This window comes from Pezoporus wallicus, unplaced genomic scaffold, assembly GCF_028554395.1.
Source record: "Pezoporus wallicus isolate ANWC-B61680 ecotype Strahan unplaced genomic scaffold, APGP_CSIRO_Pwel_v1 contig_3573, whole genome shotgun sequence".
Lineage (NCBI taxonomy): Eukaryota > Metazoa > Chordata > Aves > Psittaciformes > Psittacidae > Pezoporus > Pezoporus wallicus.
Window position 1 is genome coordinate 540129 of NW_026642425.1, and position 18374 is coordinate 558502.

Genomic DNA, 18374 nt, shown 5'->3' on the forward strand with positions numbered 1-18374 from the left:
ACTCTCCAGCCCAGCACACCTCCACCGCTCCTTTGTGCCGCGGCAGCGGACGGCGAAAAGATGGAGGCGACGCACAGCCCGCCCCGCCCCTCCCAGTCCCGCCCCCCGCCGTCTCCCCGGCGACCAGCCACACCCCGGGCACGAGTGCTTTACCCAATCGGGGCGCGGAGCCGCCCTGATGTCACTTGTCTCCTGCGTGTTCCTCTTCCTTCCGCAGGAGCTACGGGGTACTGGCTATCGGAGGGGAGGAGACGCTTAAAGAAGAGCTTATTCGGTTGGCTCTCACCGGTGGAAGGGGCGGTGCGGCCGGCGGCAGATAGCGAGCCGGGGCGGGCTGCAAGAGGGGATCAATGGCGGCGCGCTGGGTTGGGCCGCGCTTTTCGCTGTGACTGGTCGGTGGCTGCGGTACGTGCGGGCAGCTGCGGCCCGGGCCCCGGGGGGTGGCGGCGAGACCTATGGCAGGGCCTGGTCCTTGCGGGCGCGGCAGGAACTGCGGCAGGGCTGGGGCAGTGCGGGCAGAGCGAGGAAGCCGGCCGTGCCCGGGCTGCGGGGCCCTTCGGGTGCACGGGTGGAGAGGGCCGGGCCCAGGCCCTGCGAGCGCGGTGGGCCGGGTCGCGCCGTGGGGGTAGCCACTTCCGGAGCCAGTGGCGGCGGGAGGAAGGTGGGGTGAGGGCTCGGCGGTGGAGGCTGAAGCACGCTTCGGCGCCACACACCAGGCCTGGGCTGGGGGGGGCTCACCAGCTCCGAGCGGTACCGGCAGCGTCGAGGCCGGATCCCGGTGGCGGGTTTCGGCCTGGGTACACTGTGGTGGGAACAACGCCTCGTCCTGGCTCTGCGGTGCCTCCAAGCTCGGCACATTGCTCCGGGTTTGATGTGCGGCAGGGTGCAGGAAGCGCCGCCGGCTGTGTTGCAATGGTGGGCAGCGGCCCTGCTGTTGAATGAGCTCGGAGGGTGTCGGGAGCTGCACAGGGTTACCCAGCAACGGCTCCAGAACCCTTCCAGCCTTAGCGGTGGCGAGGTTTGTACAGGTTTTGTTCTGTTTTGTTTTGATCCTGGAAACAGTTCACTGGTGCAACGTGAACATTTGTCATTCACCCTGACAGGGTGTCACTCGCTAGAACACAGTCCTAAGTGCAAGTTTGTTTTTTTCCCCCACACCTTTGTGCTCCAGCAGGTGGTTGTCAGTTAAGTTGTTATTTGCTGAAATGCATTTGTTCAGGGACTGGTTCCCAGGACCGCAGTGAAAACATCCTAACAGTATGTCAAAACCTTAGTCCACTTTAGGTGTCTTAAAATACAATGTCTAAGTGAACCGGCTGATCCAGGAGGCAGATGGTTTGCTGTTGAAGGCTGTAGTCTGAGATGATACTGTGCTCTTGCTGAATCCTTCTTTTTCATTTTATTTTATTTTTTTTATGACTTTCTGTCACAATTGCGTTGGAACCTTTTATTTCTTCTTTAAATGGACTGGCTTAGGTGACACACGTGGAGAACCAGGTTATCTTGGTTTTACAGCGCATGAGCAGGAAAGTTGGCTGTGTGTGATTAGGACTTATAGGGAGATTCAGTTCTCATTTTCTGTATATGTTTCCAGCTTGAACCACCTTCAGAAATGACACTCAAAGTGTGGGTGTTCTGTGCTTTCTGGAAAAGGGACTGGGTGAATTTTTGTTAACTATTAAAAAAGAAAGTTAGAAAAAATAATTGTCCTTGGCCTGACCTTCCTTTCCCTAACATTTAAGAGGATCCTTTTGTCTTCTCTTAATAATTCCCATCTTAAGAATGCCCCCTCGTGTAACAAATATTTGTCCAGTGCCTTAAGCTGGATGTATTCTGAGATGTCTATTTGTCATTTGTATTGTAAACAGTGCCTCACAAAAGTGCCAGTTTTTGTAGGAACTTTGAGACTCTGCTTCCTGCAGGAGTGGTTCCTGATGGTACAAAGGAGGGATAAACTAAGTCTTTCCATTACCTGGATTACTGCATCCTTCCCTCTCTGGAAGAGTAGGTGTTCCTGGGTTCTCTTCCAGTGCTGAAATGCAGGCAGCTGATATCCTAAGTGAATAATTCTTGGCAGTGTCTGTAGTCCTTGAGGTGTCTGCTGAAGTTATAACAAGGAAATAAGAAACTAGAAGAAAATAGCATTAGCATGACTTTAAATGAACAGCTTTAGGTTGTGTTTACCTTGTACTTGCCTATACAGGCTTGGTGTAAGAAGCAAAAATAGGCATTAATGCTCCATTCTTGTCATGGTTTAACCCTATCTGGCAGCGAAGTACCACAAGGCTGCTCACTGACTCTTGACTCCCTGCCCACACCCCAGTGGGCTGGGGAGGAGAACTGGAAAAAAGTAAAACCTGGGGGTTGAGATAAGAACAGTTTAATAATTGATATAAAGTAAAATATAGTAAGGGCGGAGGGGGGAATGAGAGGAGTAAAACCCAAGAAACCCAAGTGATGCCCAATACAATTGCTCAGCACCTTCTGACTGATACCTAGCTGGACCCAAGGAGTGAACAGTCCCTTCCAGGTGACTCCCCCCAGTTTATATACTGGACATGATGTGCTGTGATATGGAATACCCCTTTGGCTAGTTTGGGTTGGGTGTCCTGTCTCTGCTGCTTCCTGGCCTCTTGTGCCCCTCCTCACTGGCAGAATGTGAGACTGAAAAATCCTTGATCAGGGTGAGTGCTACTGAGCAACAACTAAACCGTTGGTGTGTTATCAGCTTTGTTTTGAGGCTAAAGTCCAAACACAGCACTGTACCAGCCACTAGGAATAGAAGTAACTATTCCAGCCAAAACAGGAAAGTTCTATAGCATGGAACTTTCAGGGTAAATATTGAAAGAAGCCACATAAGACTGGCAGAAGCAGTTTGTTTCATCCTGGGCTTACAGCTGTCAAGACTTTGAGTTTCCTTCTTAGGATGACTCCTTGGAGCATCTCCACCCTTTGCCAAGTATTGAAATAGGGACCTGGCCAGTACTCAGTACTAGGATCTGTTGAAGCAGAGAGAAGGAGCTGTGTTCACTTGGTCACAAGGGCTGCTCCTGTTTTCTGTTTCCAGCTCCATTTTAGCCCAAGGGAGTTCCCTCTTTCACTTACCTCAAGCTCTGTGTAACCCTGACAGACAGCCCCCAGCATCATGTGTCCAAGCCTAGCTTACCCCAGAGCTGCAAAGAGGTGCAGCGTGCTTTTGAAGGTTAGAGAGATTGGTTGCTAACTTCTGAAATCTCAGTGTTAACCACTTGTAAATACATGTATCCAAGACACTGGAAACAGGCCAGCTTTCTCAGTAGGTGAAAAGAACTTGGGAAAAGTGAGAGCAGAGTGTCAAATCCTTTCTCCAGAACAGAAAGTTACAAGAACTGAAATGAAAGGTTTTGAGTGTAGGGGTGGGTTTTAACGTTTTAGGGGGATTTATATGTATATATATATATTTATTTAAGTGAGGTAAATCAGAAGTGGAGTGGGGAAAAGTCCATTAAAATATGACTTTCAGGAAAGCAGCCTGAGACATAATTAGGAAAAAAAAGTAAAGAAGGAGTAACAGGTGGTGCTATTGCAGTTATGCAGTGAGTAGGTATCTCAATCAGTGCTTACTGTGTGGTGGTCTTTTGAGAACTGAAATCTCTGCAAGTCCTGCAGGTCTGTTTTTCAGGATGTAGTGTAGTAATGTCTTGTTCACTGACAAGTGAAAACAGGCCTCTGATGTCTTTTGTACTGTTTTTTTAGGACGGGCTGTTCCATAATGGATGGGGCAGGTGGTACTGCTGACCTTGTGATTAACAAGAGGTTTGTGTCTGAATCAGAGCTAGAAGAGCGACGGAAGAGGAGGCAAGAGGAATGGGAAAAGGTCCGAAAACCTGGGGATCCAGAAGGTATGGGATAGATTTTAATTATGGGAAGGTGATCTGAGAATATTTTGCTTTCATGGAAAACAGAAATAAAAGATAATAGTTTGTATTCTGCAATTTCAGAAGGTTTCTACATAAAAAAACTAAGATCTGTTTGTGATTTAGTATTCCTAAGATATGGTCTCATTTCCCAATTTATTCCTTCCTTTCAGAATGCCCAGAGGAGGCATATGACCCACGTTCCTTGTATGAAAGACTGCAGGAACAGAGAGAAAAAAAGCAGCAGGAGTTTGAGGAGCAGTTTAAATTCAGTAAGCACCAGTAGTTCATATTTTGAAACAAACCCCAGCAAGCTGCGTATTTGTGTGCAACAGCTGTGTACAACATCTGACTGAGGGACGTATCTATTGCTATTGGCTCTTATCTAAAGAGAAGTGAGGAGGATACTGTGAAAGTCCTTTTTAAGGTGGATTCTGATCCATTTTGGTTCTTTGGCTGGAAGCCTTACCCTTAAATGATTGTGTTCTTTAAGCTTCAGTTTGCATAGCTGGATCCTGTCTAGAATTTTTCTTGTATATCTGATGTGACAAAATCATGTTTTATCTTTATCTGTGGGATGATATGAGTTCTGTTAGGTAACGCTCCCAGCCCCTGCAGGTGCTATCAAGTATGGCGCTGATGACCATGACTGCCTTTTCTGTTTTGTAGTAGATGCTTTTAGAATTATTCCTGTAGCCAAATTTCTTTGGGAGAAGGTGAGTGGGAGGAACTGACTAACTAAAGATCAGTGTTGGGTTGACTGTGGACCACTAGTTTACATTATCAGATTTCAGCCCAGTTTGGCCACTTGTGACAAAATTTGTCCGCTAATATGCTTGAATTTGCCTTAAAATGTTCATAAAATATTTTTCTATCCGTGGGAATTTTGGAAGAGTAGAAAATTATTTTGGTGCGCTGTCATTCCTATCTGTCAGAATTGATAATGGGATGTGGGAGGAGAAACATATTAATGCTGAAGAGTTGTGTTTGCATAAACAAGCAAATTTAGCTACGCTCTAAACTTTTTGTGCAGATAAAAATCGGTACACAGACTAGCAGTTCTTTCTGCTGGGTTATTCAGTATCACAAGAGTGTCTTCCTTTTCAAAGTAAAGTAATCTTAGTAGACTGTTAACAGCGTTTTAAATGAAGAGTAATCATAGAACTGTAGACTGGTTTGGATTGGAAGGAGCCTTAAAGCTCATCCAGTAGAACCTCCTACGAAGGGCAGGGGCACCTTCCACTAGAGCAGGTTGCTCCAAGCCCCATCCAGCCTGGCCTTGAACACTGCCAGGGATGGGGCAGCCACAGCTTCTCTGGGCAACCTGTGCCAGGACCTCACCACCCTCACAGGGAAGAATTTTTTTCCATTCTTTATAATGCAACTTTCAAAATTTTCTTTCTGAATGATCATGTAACTAAAATAAGGAGAAATGGAAGTTATTTCCTGTCTCTCAAATGTAATTTCTGTTTTTGGTGGTGAAAAGTGTAAACGACAGATAGAAGCATGAATGCATCAAAGTCGCCAACTATACCTACAGGATTCTTTCCAGCTGGAGAGTTTCCAGTTTACTGAAGCAAACTCTTGATCCAGGTCATTGTTGGTGATGTGACTAAGCAATTCTTGTCCAGGTAGCCACCAGGAAACTGACTGCTGGCAACCTGGATGGGAAAGACTTCTGGTAACTGTCTAAATTGATTGTTACCCTTGCCCAGTTATATTAGATCTGTACTGTCTTCCCGTTGGTTCAGGAAACCTATAAGCCAAGTACTGGAATCAAAAGCATCCCTGAGAGAGAGTAACTGAGAGGTAAACCAACTGCTCCCTTTAAGGCAACCACTGCAGAATAACATATCTGGTAACCTGGAGGACAAACTGTACTGTATAGTATTTAGTAGGGAATAATGACTACAGACAGCAAGCCTGTCTTTCTAAAAAAGATTTTTTTATTACCTTTCAACTAAATCGTTTGATTGAAAGACATTGAACATTTACAGGACAGAAAATTAAAGACCTAGCGTGCACTATCCTTAGGGCAGCTAAGGAATTTAGTTTTGTTTGGAAGTTAGGAATTATCCTGGTTCTACTTAAAAAAAAAACAAAACCACAGATGTTAATCTCAGAGAAGATACTAATTGTTTGCTCTAAGGAAATGTACTTCCTATTTTGAGGTAAGATTTATGGAGAGAGTTATGTGAGGTTTTTTTCCAGTTATTGATGGCTTAAGAACAGATTCTGAGGAGACAGGCTTAAACTTGGTGCCTGAAACCAAAACAATAAAGATATTGCTTACTGTGGTTATTCCTTGTTTTGTGAAAGCTGTTCCAGATGGCATTCCAGACCTGCAGTGATTGATTTTCCTTAGTTGTATCAGCAAGTCTAATAGCATTTAATGGTTTCCTATGAATTGTGTCTTGCTTTCCTCTGTAGTAATAGTGTTGTGTTCAAACTGTGTTAGTTTGTTGTAGTTCATATGCTTGAAGGTGTAAGATTTTCAGTTTGTTAACATCCAGTATCATTCACAGGGAAGTATTTTTACTCCTTAATTACAGAATCCAGCAGAATTCAGCTGCTTCCTAAGTGGTTTTATAGCTTATCAACATGCATGCTTTTCCTTTGCTCAGAAAATATGGTAAGAGGCTTAGATGAAGATGAGACACATTTCCTTGATGAGGTGTCTCGGCAGCAGGAGCTACTAGAAAAGCAACGAAGAGAAGAAGAGCTGAAAGAACTAAACGAATACAGAATATCCTTTACATTAAAATGGCTGGTGGTTGTATAGAGGAGGAGAAGAGATGGGGCAGTAGTTTTATTCTGTGATAGACATTGTTTCTATAGAACTGCCTTAGAGAACCTGTACTGTGATAGACTTTTTAACATTTAATGTTTTCATTGTAACTTGGATCTCCCACTGTAACTTTTGATGATCCTCCCTCCCCCTCAACCCCCGCATATCTTTGGTACTTTTCTTCTCTCCCTCCAAGTTGTTTGGGATTTCGGTTTTGTTTTCCCTGTTATGGAGGGCATGAAATACCATAGCTAAAAAGAGAAAAAGAACACAGAGGAAGATCAGCCTATTACTTCTAATCTTTTTGTTTTGCCTTCTTATTGAAAAGTAAATGTCCTTGTTTGGTTGGGTTTTTTTTTAACTGTATATTGGCTGTTTTTAACGTTTGCTGTTTGAAATAATGTTTGAATGTCTGTGTTATTTTTTTCTGAAGTCTTAGCTACTTTCTCCCTTGCTAATAACTGCAGGATGAGAAATTACATACGTCTGTGCAGATGTGCTACCTTTCTTCTAGGAAGTCAGTGCCCATGGAGACTCAGCTCCTTTGGGTAATACAGACTTTCAGGCAGTACTAAGAGCAGGATGGCTTGGCTTTGCTGTTAAATGCCAAATTTTCATGAAAATGTGCTAGAAAATTATACAAGATGCTTTTCCTCTCTGAGCATGCCAGTTAGGGGAGGTTGGAATGATTTGAGGATTTCTGTGCTAAGCTAAGTGTTGGGTTTTTGAGGTTTACTGAATCTGTGCAGAACCTGATGGTGTCTTGCCTCCTGATGAAATCCATTGCTTTTAAGTCATCAGTGAGCAAAGCACAAGCTCTCCAGGATGCTTGAGTATAAATGAAAGAGTTTTTCGGCACAAGGAGGTAACTAAAAGCAGTCAGCAAGTGAAGCTGAATCGTACCAAAGCAACAAAGATCTGCATTACCTTGTATCTGTTAATGACGTGCAAGTTAGAGCATGTGTTCTGAGAAGAGCACCTAAGTTACCTCAGCACTGTGATTATGAAAAAGCAATGATCCTAGAATCCTAAAATGGTTTGAGTTCTAAGGGACCTTAAAGTTCCAAGCTCATGCCATGGGCAGGGATACTTTTCACTAGGACAGGTTGCTCCAAGACGCCTCCAACTTGGCAATGCTTGTGCATTTTTTTCACTTGAGAAATATACTGTAGTTGATTGAATGACTTGGAATGTTTTCTTGATTTGCAGGATGGGATGTTCATGTGGGATATATTTAGTTTTGGCGATTGTTGCTTGGAGGTCTGGCTGGTGTGGAGATGTGCCATATAAGATTGTGCTGTGGAAGCAGCTGACAGCTCTAGTTAGGTCACATATATCAGAGGTGAACCGTACCAGCCCAGAAGGAATCTTACATTGTCTTGAATTAGCCACATAACACATGGATCCCTGAATTTACTGAGCAGGGCCTGTTCAAGATGTACATGCCACCTAACCTCAGTCTTTGCAGTCTTAGAAATACTGTTTGGCTTTGTATCTGCAGTCTTGCTGTAAATTGAACTGCAGAACTTATTGCTGATGGAGTGGGCATAGGGAGAATGTTTTATAGTCACCTCATCTCATGAGGAACTGAGGAGTTTTGCTTGTTCCTTTCCATTTGTTTTTGTTTGTTTTTTTTAATTCAAGCATTCTATTTCAAGCAGCCTCAAGGAAACTTGCAAAATGACTCACCTGTGTTTTGAAAGCTTGGTAGTATGCTTTTGAAACAGAAAAGGCGTTTTTATATCTTCAGGGTTTTAGTATTGGTTTATCAGTGATGAAAACCAGTCGATGCTAGGTAAATGTGCTGGATCTATAGGCACTGCTCAAACCAATTGGCTCTTCCAAACCAGTAAGAAGAATGTCAACGCCATGGGTTTGATTATTTGGTCTTTTGCTTGGTATAACACCCAATTTAAGCTACCCAGAGGCATTAACTTCAGGGCAAAAACAACGTAAATGAAATCTAGTATCTTAAAGAATAAACATGCCTTGGAATATTTTAATGCATTCTCAAGCATTAGAAATTCCTATGCATGGATGCATAGGAATTTTACTTCTACTACATGAACAACTAGAGGTTTTTACTTCTTGCCCTGTCCAGACCCCACTGGTTTGACAGTGTTTAATTATTTTTTTTTTTTTAAGCTGTTCACAAGAAGTGTTCGAGAACAACATTCTCTTGTCTTAAATCCTGTCCAAATGTAGGAAAAGTCCGACTCCCAAGAAGCAGGCTCTACTGTAGAACAGCTTTTTAAATGCACTTATATTTAAGATCAGGAGGTGTATTTCTAATGTAGACTTCCTGAGAGGGAATGCTTCTTGTTTAGTGTTACATTTGCTAATGGCAGCAGCACATAGAAGATCTCCGTTAAAAATGCATGGTGTTGACTCTGGTAGTTGAGGAGTGTCAGGAGAACACTTCCTGGATAGGAGTGGAAAGCCTGTAGTTTGGTATCATTGGAAAGAAAAGTCCTTGGGTTCCTCAGCCTGGCTTTTGTAGTGCAGTGTTAGAATACAGCAAGGTAATGAACAGACACGTGGAAGCTGATCACTGATGTGTGGAATCATGTATTGCAACATCAAACCATGTTTGACACAATGAGCTTTCAGACTGCTTTTGATAGCCACGGGATGGCACTCCTGTGCAAGCTAAAATAAATCTGAGCAGGGGTTTTGGCTGAGGCAGCTTTCAGTTGAGGTAGGGAGCAATCTAGGTTACTGCTGTATCCTTAGGAAAATTCAATAAGGAATGGCATCTGAATGCTGTTAATTGTAAAGCGATTGGAGTTTTTGAGTGTGTCACTTCAAAGGAAGTTGTAAGGGGTTTTTGATTTGCAGATGTTCAGTGGGGAAAAAAGTTGATGTCAAATATATGGTCCATTTATATGAAATTCACTGTCCAATTTGTCTGCAGTAACTGGGGCACCTGTGAAACTCCAGCTTGTGGTGATGTCTTGTAGAATTGTGGTCAGGTTAGATTTAGGATTATAAACAAATGTCCTTTTAAACTGGCTTGATTTGCCTTTGCTATGTTTGCAGTTTAAAAGTTTTGCAGAAGCTCATTAACAAACAGGATATTGCTTCATCAGGAACAGCTGGACATGAACAGTTGTCAGGGACAGGAGTAGGTCCTGCACAGAAGGAGACCTGTTTGGTATGTGTGCAGTGTGAGTGTGCCTTAATAACAGATCAAGCTCCTCCTTATCCTGTCTGAGAACCTGCTTAAGCTTCTCCACCTCATTATAGGTTTCAGCTGTCCCACCATTCTAACACTGTTTTATGTGACTTAAGATTTTCTGTGCTGTCACAGTCTTTTTGGGTGAATCTTGAGCCCCATGCACCTTTAGTCAGATGTGCCTCCTTTTGTTTGGGTTTGTTGTTCAAACTGGCAGTAGTAGCCTTGTGGCCCTTAGATGAGCTGAAAAGTTAAAGAAAAAAGTTAAAGTTCAACGAGATAGTTGAACCGTTTTGCTGTGGCCGGCTGATGTCTGCTGGGCTCAGCAAAAGAAGGGGTGGAGGAGTGAAAGTGAGCCCACATATTGCTACTTCTTTTTTTTTTTTTTCTTTTTTTTAAGGGTTTAGAGGTTGAAGCAGCAAACTTTAATTACAAATGTGTTGATCCCCATAGAAGGGGGAAGTATTGTGTTGCCTTTTTTTTTTCTTCTTCTTTCCCCCATTGGTCCAGTCTGACCTTTTTGCTTTTCTAAGATCTTTAGGAAAAGAGAGGGTGCTGGGTATGTTTATGGGTGCTGGATGTGTCATGTGTTGCACCTTTCTTCCTTCAGAAAAACATTTCCTGAACATCTTTTCAGGGAGAGATGGTATTGATACTGAGAGAGCTCCAAACCCAGAGGATGAAGTCTCTGCTGTCTTGGCTGAAGGTGTCAGCTAAATGTCATTACAAATAAGGTTATTTTGATAGAATATGTGAATGAACTTTAGTTGCTGCTGTCAGCAGAGCTGGCTAAATATATCAAGAGAGGAAGTATCTGTTCTCTCCATTCCTTCCTGGATGAGCCTTAACCCTTAGTTCACAGCACTCTCACCAAAGTGGGAGTCAGTATGGACCCAAAGAAGGAAACTGAGAAGAAGTTGCCCATGAAGTCAGTGGAAAACAAGAACAAATTCTCTCAGGCAAAGCTGTTGGCAGGAGCTGTGAAACACAGAAGGTTAGTTTCACACCTCTATAAATTCATGAGGAACAGAACCCAGAAAGCAGTGTAAAGGGAGGCAGGCCAAAACTGCCTTCAGAGAGTGAGCTGTGAACCTTAGCCCTAAAGAAAAAAGGGGGGAGGTAGAAGAAAAGACCAGCCTTGTTTCCATAGGCTCTCCCAAACTGTGGGAAAAACATGAAGCAATTTAAATAGATAAGCATGTGTAAAAGCAAGTGGGTAGGCTCTTCATTCTAGACTGCCAGGGTTGGGCAATCCTCGTTGGAGATCTAGAGGGAATCTACTTTACATCTCTATTTATAGATATCAGTGTTGGCTCACTTATGTGATTTCATTCAGGTTTGCATAATATATCAGCTGATTTTATCTGTGTTATAATTGCTGCTGGGGGCATCGTGAGGGAGACGGAGGTTACAAGAGAGGAGGTTGGTGTACCAATTTGATCTTGAGGACATCAGGCAAATTTCCCTTGTTCCTCACTGATTAGCACTGATACATCAACACCCTTTCCATACCAGGGAGATGGCAGCTGGGTTTGTGACCTCTTTGCTGTTTTGATCATGGTCTGCAAATGCAGCTGCTGGTGTGCTACAGGTTATGGAAAATTAGGCACATGGGACTAGGCTTATTTTCCACAGATGAATCATCTAATACTTCAGATGATTACTGACATCTCAAAATTCAGTCAATGTTTTAGTCCCAGAGAATGAGAGATTATTTTAGAAGTTTATCTTGTAGGGTGATGTTTAGCTTCCTGTACAGCAGTAATTGCATGTCTGAAAACTGAAGTAAGCACTTCCACTACCTAATATGTGTGGGGTTGGGTAGTTGTTTGGGTTTTCAGAAGGCAGAAAAGAAAAGCCCTGAACTGATAACAAGCAGCCAAAAATGTTTTGGGGTTGGATTTTTTTTTAATTTTTTTTTTCCTTTCATGTAACTACTAATACTTAACACTGTAGAATGTAGAGAAACAGCTGGTATGTGCTTAATGGCACATCTGAAGTCTGCAGGTGGCATCTGTTTGAAGAGAGCAGCTTAACTGACATGTCAGTGCCATCACAGGCTTGCACTGTGTGCAGTGTTCTGTTTTTGTTGTCTTATCTTTTATTGCAAACTGTCCAAAACCAAGTGTAGCATGAGATCAACATCTGCTCTCTGAGCTTTGTAGTTTCCTGGAAAGGATGTATTGTTATTAAAACCTTCATCTCTACTGCACGCTCTGACAGGACAGCAAAGAGTTAGTGCGTAAGGATGCTCATGCTTCATCACTTTGATTCATCACAGCTGAAGCTGGGAAGCATTTGTTTATGTGAATGGCTTAGGACTGGGAACATGCAAGAGCGGGGAAAAGAAGCTGAGCAGTGACAAGAAAGACCTATAGAAGCTCTGCAGAGTCCAAGTCGAAGTCATGCTCCTTTTCTCAACAGGACCCCTTTCTTTTTTAGGTCAGACACTGCCATTGTGAATTGCTGCAAACCCTTCTGGGCTTCTTACTGGGTGCAAGACTTCCAGATGTTTTTGAACAGGTTCTCTAGGTGCTTAAAGGAGGGGAAGGAAACCCTGGAAGGGAAGAGACATAGGTGTTGCACCAGCAACTGTGGTAGTCATCTGCATGAGCTAGCCTGTGGGCATATGGGGTGGCTGAAGCTCAGGCTGTCATTCTTGATCTCCTTTAAGGTACTTCCAGATGAATAGGCAGCTCTGGGTTTCTGTGCAAGAGGTCTGACTTCGACTCCCAGACTCCAAGTCTGGGAGACTTCGACTCCCAGACTCCCAGAGTCCCTGTCTGTTTCCCAGGTTAACCTACTTGCAACATAGGTGTTGGCTCTGTCTAGGATCCTGCATGTTCCCTGAGAAGCCCCAGTTAACAGCAGTTAGAAGTGGTGATGGTCATCAGGGGATCCCACTGGCATTTGTTATAGCGTTCGAGGCAAAGATGCAACTTTAACTTCACAGTAATTAAATGGTTACCTTATGAAGAACAAGACACTTTATTTTGTCCACAGTTCAGATGGTGGTAACAGTGTGAAGAGGTTGAAACTAGATACTGATCATGATGAAAAGAATCAAGGTATGTCCTGATTTCTGCATGTGGGAAGCTGGCTGTCTCTCACCTGAACAGCAACTGACTTGGTGTTAAATCTGATAGAGGAATTGCTTGTCTGGTCCTTTATTATGCAAGACAGCACAGGCTGCAGTTGGCATATTCTCTCTTAAAGCAGCAGAAACAGTAACTATAGGTGCTGACAGCAGCCTTGATAGAAAATAGGGCTGGAGGGAACCTCTACGGATCATCATTCTATCCCCTGTCTAAACCATTCCTGATAGCTGCTCTTAAATCTCCGTAGATAAGAGTTTATTCACCCTACTTAGGCAGTTTATTCTAATACTTAACTGATACTACCTTTAAGGAGTTCTACCTGATAGCTGATAGGAGTCTTCTTGGCTGCATTTTGAGCCTAATGCTTGCTCTGTCAAGAGGAAATGTGGAGAACAGATCATTCCCTTCCTGTTCACAGCAGCATTTGATGTATATATCCACTATTAGCTATTAATTAGAAGAAAATTGAGTTGCATTTCAGTCTTAGCTGTCAGGGCTGCAGTTGCCTGCTGTCAAGATACTCTGACACAAATAGGGTGAGCTGCAATTGTGTAATAGCAACCCAAGGTGCTTCCTGAATCTCCGTCTGTTCAGTATACTTTCAGAACACTGGAAATAATTAGTTAGCAGTGGAAGATGAGAGATGTTGACTACAGAATGATGGACTAAAGCTTTTTCTTCAACTATGCTGTTACATCACAGAAAAATCCTCAATTACACAAAGCAGGGCTATTTATTCTCATTTAGTGGGTTTGGTACTTGACGAGCATTAAACTGACAGCTTTAGAATGAAAATCTGTAATGCCAGCATAGAGCTGGACTTAAATGAGTGATGGGGGGGGGGGGAATAAAAAATCCCCTGAGACAGCAAGTTCTTCCTGTCAGAATAGCTTCATTGCAACATAAAGCTGCCTTATGCTTTGATTAAATCCTGCAATCATCTACTGCTGTGACAGTAGCAGGTGATTGACATGAGGCTGATTATAAGCCCTTTTCCTGCACTCTCATTTTTGACTTGGGTACTTCTCTTTCAGAAAAACCATCCTGTGTTCCCCTGGGGAGCAGCTCAGCGGGAGGCTCCACAGTCCACTGTCCGTCAGCAGCCGTGTGCATTGGGATCCTACCTGGCCTGGGCGCCTACTCTGGCAGCAGTGACTCCGAGTCCAGCTCAGATAGTGAAGGCACTATTAATTCCACTGGGAAGATCGTTTCTTCTGTCTTCCGTAGCAACAATTTCTTTGATGGTCCATAATGAAATCCTTCCGTGTGTAATGTAGTGCAGTGTATCTTCTAAAGCCCTGATGGATGCTTGATGCATCCTTCTGCCCCAAATATAATCTTTATAGCTAACCTCTCAACTTTAATACACTCAGCTACTCCTAAAATAACTCATAATATTTACCCCCCACCACCACCTTTCCATTTCTGGGGTGTATACTTAGCCTGTAAGAAGGGCTGCAATCCTAAACCTAGTAACTTAGTGAAGGCCTGCGGGTAGGGAGGAGAAAGTCTTATCTTTAAAATTTTTACAGAAAGAATGAGCTCTTATGATCTAAGAAGTTTGCACAAGACTAACAGGCAAAAAATACTCACTTGAAGCAGTGAAGTCTTGTAGAAAGAGCCATGTGTTCTGTTTTAAAATGCCGGTTTTATTCTGTATTAGAGAAATAGGGGAAGAACAAAATTCAAGCAGATGGTGAAGTGTAGATTGCCATGACACTGTAAAGAAGTTTGTGTTACATGATTAAAGATATTCTGAACGCATTTTTTTTTTATCTTGGCTTGTGCCATTCATAATTGTTCCCATTCCATTAATCAATTTCTGCACTACCCAACCAGCCCCTTCCTCAACCCAACCTCCAGGAGAGGTGCAAGCCAGCCTCATGTGAGTACAGAGGGTGAGGGGAAGCTCTTGTTCCGAGTGAACTGGTGGGAGCTGCAGTTGACTGTTCTGCTCCAAGGCCATTGCTCCTGCACCTGCATTTGACAAGTCGGTCAGCTTTTATGCAGCAGCATCCTGACCAGCATGAGTCCAGAGTAGGTGCGATTCCCCATTGCAGCCAAATCTCTTTGTGCAGAAGCTGGGAGCTCCACATTCCTTTGCAGTCAGTGGGTTTTGAATTTGTTTTGGATTTAAGAAACCTTACTTAGGCATGTTTCTGGGTGCTGTGGACCAAGGAGCCAGGCAGGAGTAGAGAAGTACTGGCTGTGGAAGCTGAGGGCCCATCCTTTTAATCTCTGTATGCAGACAGCGTGGGTGGGAGGTCAGTGGGTTGGAACAGCTCAGCTGAGGCACTTGGAGGTGAAAATGCCTTTGTGACAGTCTCACAGCTGTCGTGCTCTTGGTACTGCACTTGGTGTATGTGATGCTGAGAAGACAGCCAATGGGTGCATACTAGTGAGGAGTTACCTGAGTGTGATGCTGAGCAACTGGTAAGAGCAGCTGGGATAAAAGAAGGGAAAGCTGAAGGCCTTTAGTTGGATTGACATCTTAGCTTGAGTGTTGAACTTCCACAGAGGAAACAAGAGGAGTTATGCTCACAGTGAAGCTATCCTTAGCCAAACACCCTTTTTATTTGACAACACTGTTCCACAATCAGATCCTTAAAACACTAATTCCTCCCCTGTTCTGGGTTGCCCGTCGCCTCTTGTGTTTGCTCCAGTTGCTCCTACCTCTTCTGTAGCTACTATAATTATGGCACAGCTAGAGCTCTTGCTGCCTCCCTAATCCATTGGTTTTGATGATTTTCATCGTACTTAGCTATGGAGTGGAATGGAAAGGGTGCACCAAAAAATGCCTGTTTCTCGTGAAAATTGAATTTGTAGGAGCCTTGAGCAGTCGGTGTGAGAGATGAAGGTGTCTCCCTGGCATTATTAAGCTGTATGAATAATCTCTATTGAGAGAGTTGGAACAGCCTGGCCTGGCTGTGAACATGCTGGGGTCATTTTCCTGAGTGACATTTCACACAGCTGCTGTGAAAAGGGCTGATTTGGATGTCTTCTTCAGGGGAATTGCCAGTCAATTGCAGCAGATGTCATGATGGTGGTCCACAGGGACTGCAGGTGAGATCAGGAGGGGATGTTGGACTTTGCAAAGCCAGGAGATGTAATTCAGTAAAAGCAGGTGTGGGAGCCCTCTGTTTTCCTCTTGTTCCAGAAACAGGAATAAGGCATTTGGGGAACTCACAGAAACCTTTGGGTGAGCCACCTCTGCTGTTCTCATGGCCTGGCCTGTGTCAACAAACTGCAGAGCTGGCGCAGCTCCTTGTTCTGTCAGTTGGTCCCATTTGCCTTGCAGTCAGAAGTCATCTGATAAAATACTTAAGGGCTCTGAGAGGCGCGCTGGGGCATGAGGAGTGCAAGGGGTAGAGGATAAATCAGCAGCTGTGGCAGTAACCTTGCCCCAGGGCTGATGTGCTGGAGAAGAGCTGGCTCCAGCAATGCCGGCAGTCTGTGGTGGATTTATTATTTAGGAAAAAACATGACTGCATAGTATGTGCTTCACCCCCTCCCCAGGGATAGCTTTGTAAATGGCATGTTGTCTGTGCTAGCTGTTAAAGCTTCACAAAGGTGGGGGAAAAAAAGTACACTCTACTAGCAGAAGAGCTTGCTGGCTGGTGCAGCTGCATGGGAGGTTCTCCTGTGGAAAGAAAAAAACACATTTTCTTCCAGAGCCACAGACTCCAATATGGAAGCTGAACTGTGCGTACAGCATCATTTTTAAGTGAGCCACCCTTTAAAGGCTGCTTCTCCATTTGAGAAAGAGCAATGCTTGTTGGGCTTTTTCCATTTAAGAGGGCTTTGCAAGGCACATACTTCAAGGAGCAGTCCCACCTCTCCCAAGAGATAGGGTCTCAACCAGTGCCATGCTCAGAGCAGCTGCACCACCAGCTTTGGCTCTGTGCTTTGGTTGAGTTGTGGGGCTCATAGAGTAGCCTGTGTGCTGGTAACTCAGTGGCAGTGGTGGAAACCACACTTTTCCTAGCGGTGGTCCGTGGCAATGAACACAGACAGTAGCTCACGTGCATGCAGATGAGCTGTAGGTTTCACACAGATGCCAACCTTCCATCCTAGTGCTTTTGCTAAGGGGTAGAAGGGAGATCAAGTCTGAGTTTGGAGTGAGGCTGGTGATCCCTGCACTGTATTCAACTTTCTACCTGCCAGCTTCAAAAGCCCTTAATCTAATTAACAACAGAAGCAGCAATTAGCACTGGAGATAGCATGTTGCTGATGAGCAGCCCAAGGGAGCTGCTGGAGAGCAGGATTTCATTATCCAGCCCATCTTCTCCCAGGCAGCAGGGAGCTTTTGTTACTCAGACTTGGAAAAATGTCTAGGGGTAAAGCAGCAGTGAACCATGAAGTTCCCTTTGCCACTTGGTTGTAGGTTCACTGACGTTTGCCCCACACGCATGGTGTGTGCACGCTAACTTGCTGCCCTTGGCTCAGGCAGGCACCAAATCTTGGAATCACAGAGTGGTTTGGGTTGGAAGGGACCTTAAAGCTCATCCAGTTCCAACCCCTGCCACAGGCAGGGACACCTTCCACTAGACCAGGTTACTCTAAGCCCCATCCAGCCTGGCCTTGAACACTGCCAGGGATGGGGCAGCCACAGCTTCTCTGGGCAACCTGTGCCAGGGCCTCAGCACCCTCACAGGGAAGAACTTCTGCCTAAGAGCTCATCTCAATCTCCCCTCTGTCAGGTTAAAGCCATTCCCCCTTGTCCTGTCCCTACAGGCCCTTGTCCAAAGCTCCTCTCCAGGTTTCTTGTAGCCCCTTTAGGCACTGGAGCTGCTCTAAGGTCTCCCCTTAAGGAGCCTTCTCTTCTCCAGGCTGAACCAGCCCAGCTCTCTCAGCCTGTCTCCAGAGCAGAGCTGCTCCAGCCCTCACAACATCTCTGTGGCCTCCTCTGGACTCACTCCAACAGCTCCACGTCCCTCTTGTGTTGTTGCCCCAGGGCTCAACACAGGACTGCAGGGGGGGTTCTCCCCACAGCGCTGTAGAGGGGCAGAATCCCCTCCCTTGACCTGCTGCTCATGCTCTGGGGAGGCAGCCCAACCCAGGGAGGGGGTGGGAGTGGGTTCTGTGCTCAAGCACACACTGAAGCTGGGTCATGGGGAGCTTCTCCTCACCCAAAACCACCAAGTCCTCCTTAGGCCTGCTCTCAATATGAGAGCTGATGGGGGGAGGGTGTGGGGATGTTGCTCTCCCTTGGACATCCATATTCACCTCCACCTCCAGTAAAGCATCTTCCAGCATGTTGCTGTTGGTGGCTTTGGGATATTTCCAGAGCACAGTGAGCAGAACCACTCAGTGCAGTGTGAGTGGCTGGGGACCAGGACTGCCTTGTCAGGGTGACTCAAACACCCTGCACTGCTGACCTCGTAAGGTGCTCCCAGACCTTCCCATCTAGGAGACCC

At 44.8% G+C, this 18374-nt stretch overlaps 1 protein-coding gene across 3 annotated transcripts; it reads left to right on the forward strand.

Moving 5' to 3' along the window:
- Window positions 1-253: 253 nt before the first annotated feature.
- PSME3IP1 (proteasome activator subunit 3 interacting protein 1) lies at window positions 254-14721 on the forward strand. Of its 3 annotated transcripts, none has more exons than XM_057430441.1 (7): window positions 254-405; window positions 3736-3881; window positions 4070-4168; window positions 6521-6647; window positions 10725-10853; window positions 12863-12927; window positions 13992-14721. In XM_057430441.1, exons 2-7 carry the CDS (start codon window positions 3752-3754, stop codon window positions 14207-14209), a joined length of 768 nt encoding a protein of 255 aa, XP_057286424.1. In that variant the 5' UTR covers window positions 254-405; window positions 3736-3751; the 3' UTR covers window positions 14210-14721. The 3 variants fall into 3 exon arrangements, with proteins under 3 accessions (XP_057286424.1, XP_057286422.1, XP_057286423.1); XM_057430439.1 differs by having other exon boundaries at window positions 12863-12926; window positions 13976-14721; XM_057430440.1 differs by lacking the exon at window positions 254-405 and adding an exon at window positions 1940-2004 and having other exon boundaries at window positions 12863-12926; window positions 13976-14721.
- Window positions 14722-18374: the final 3653 nt, after the last annotated feature.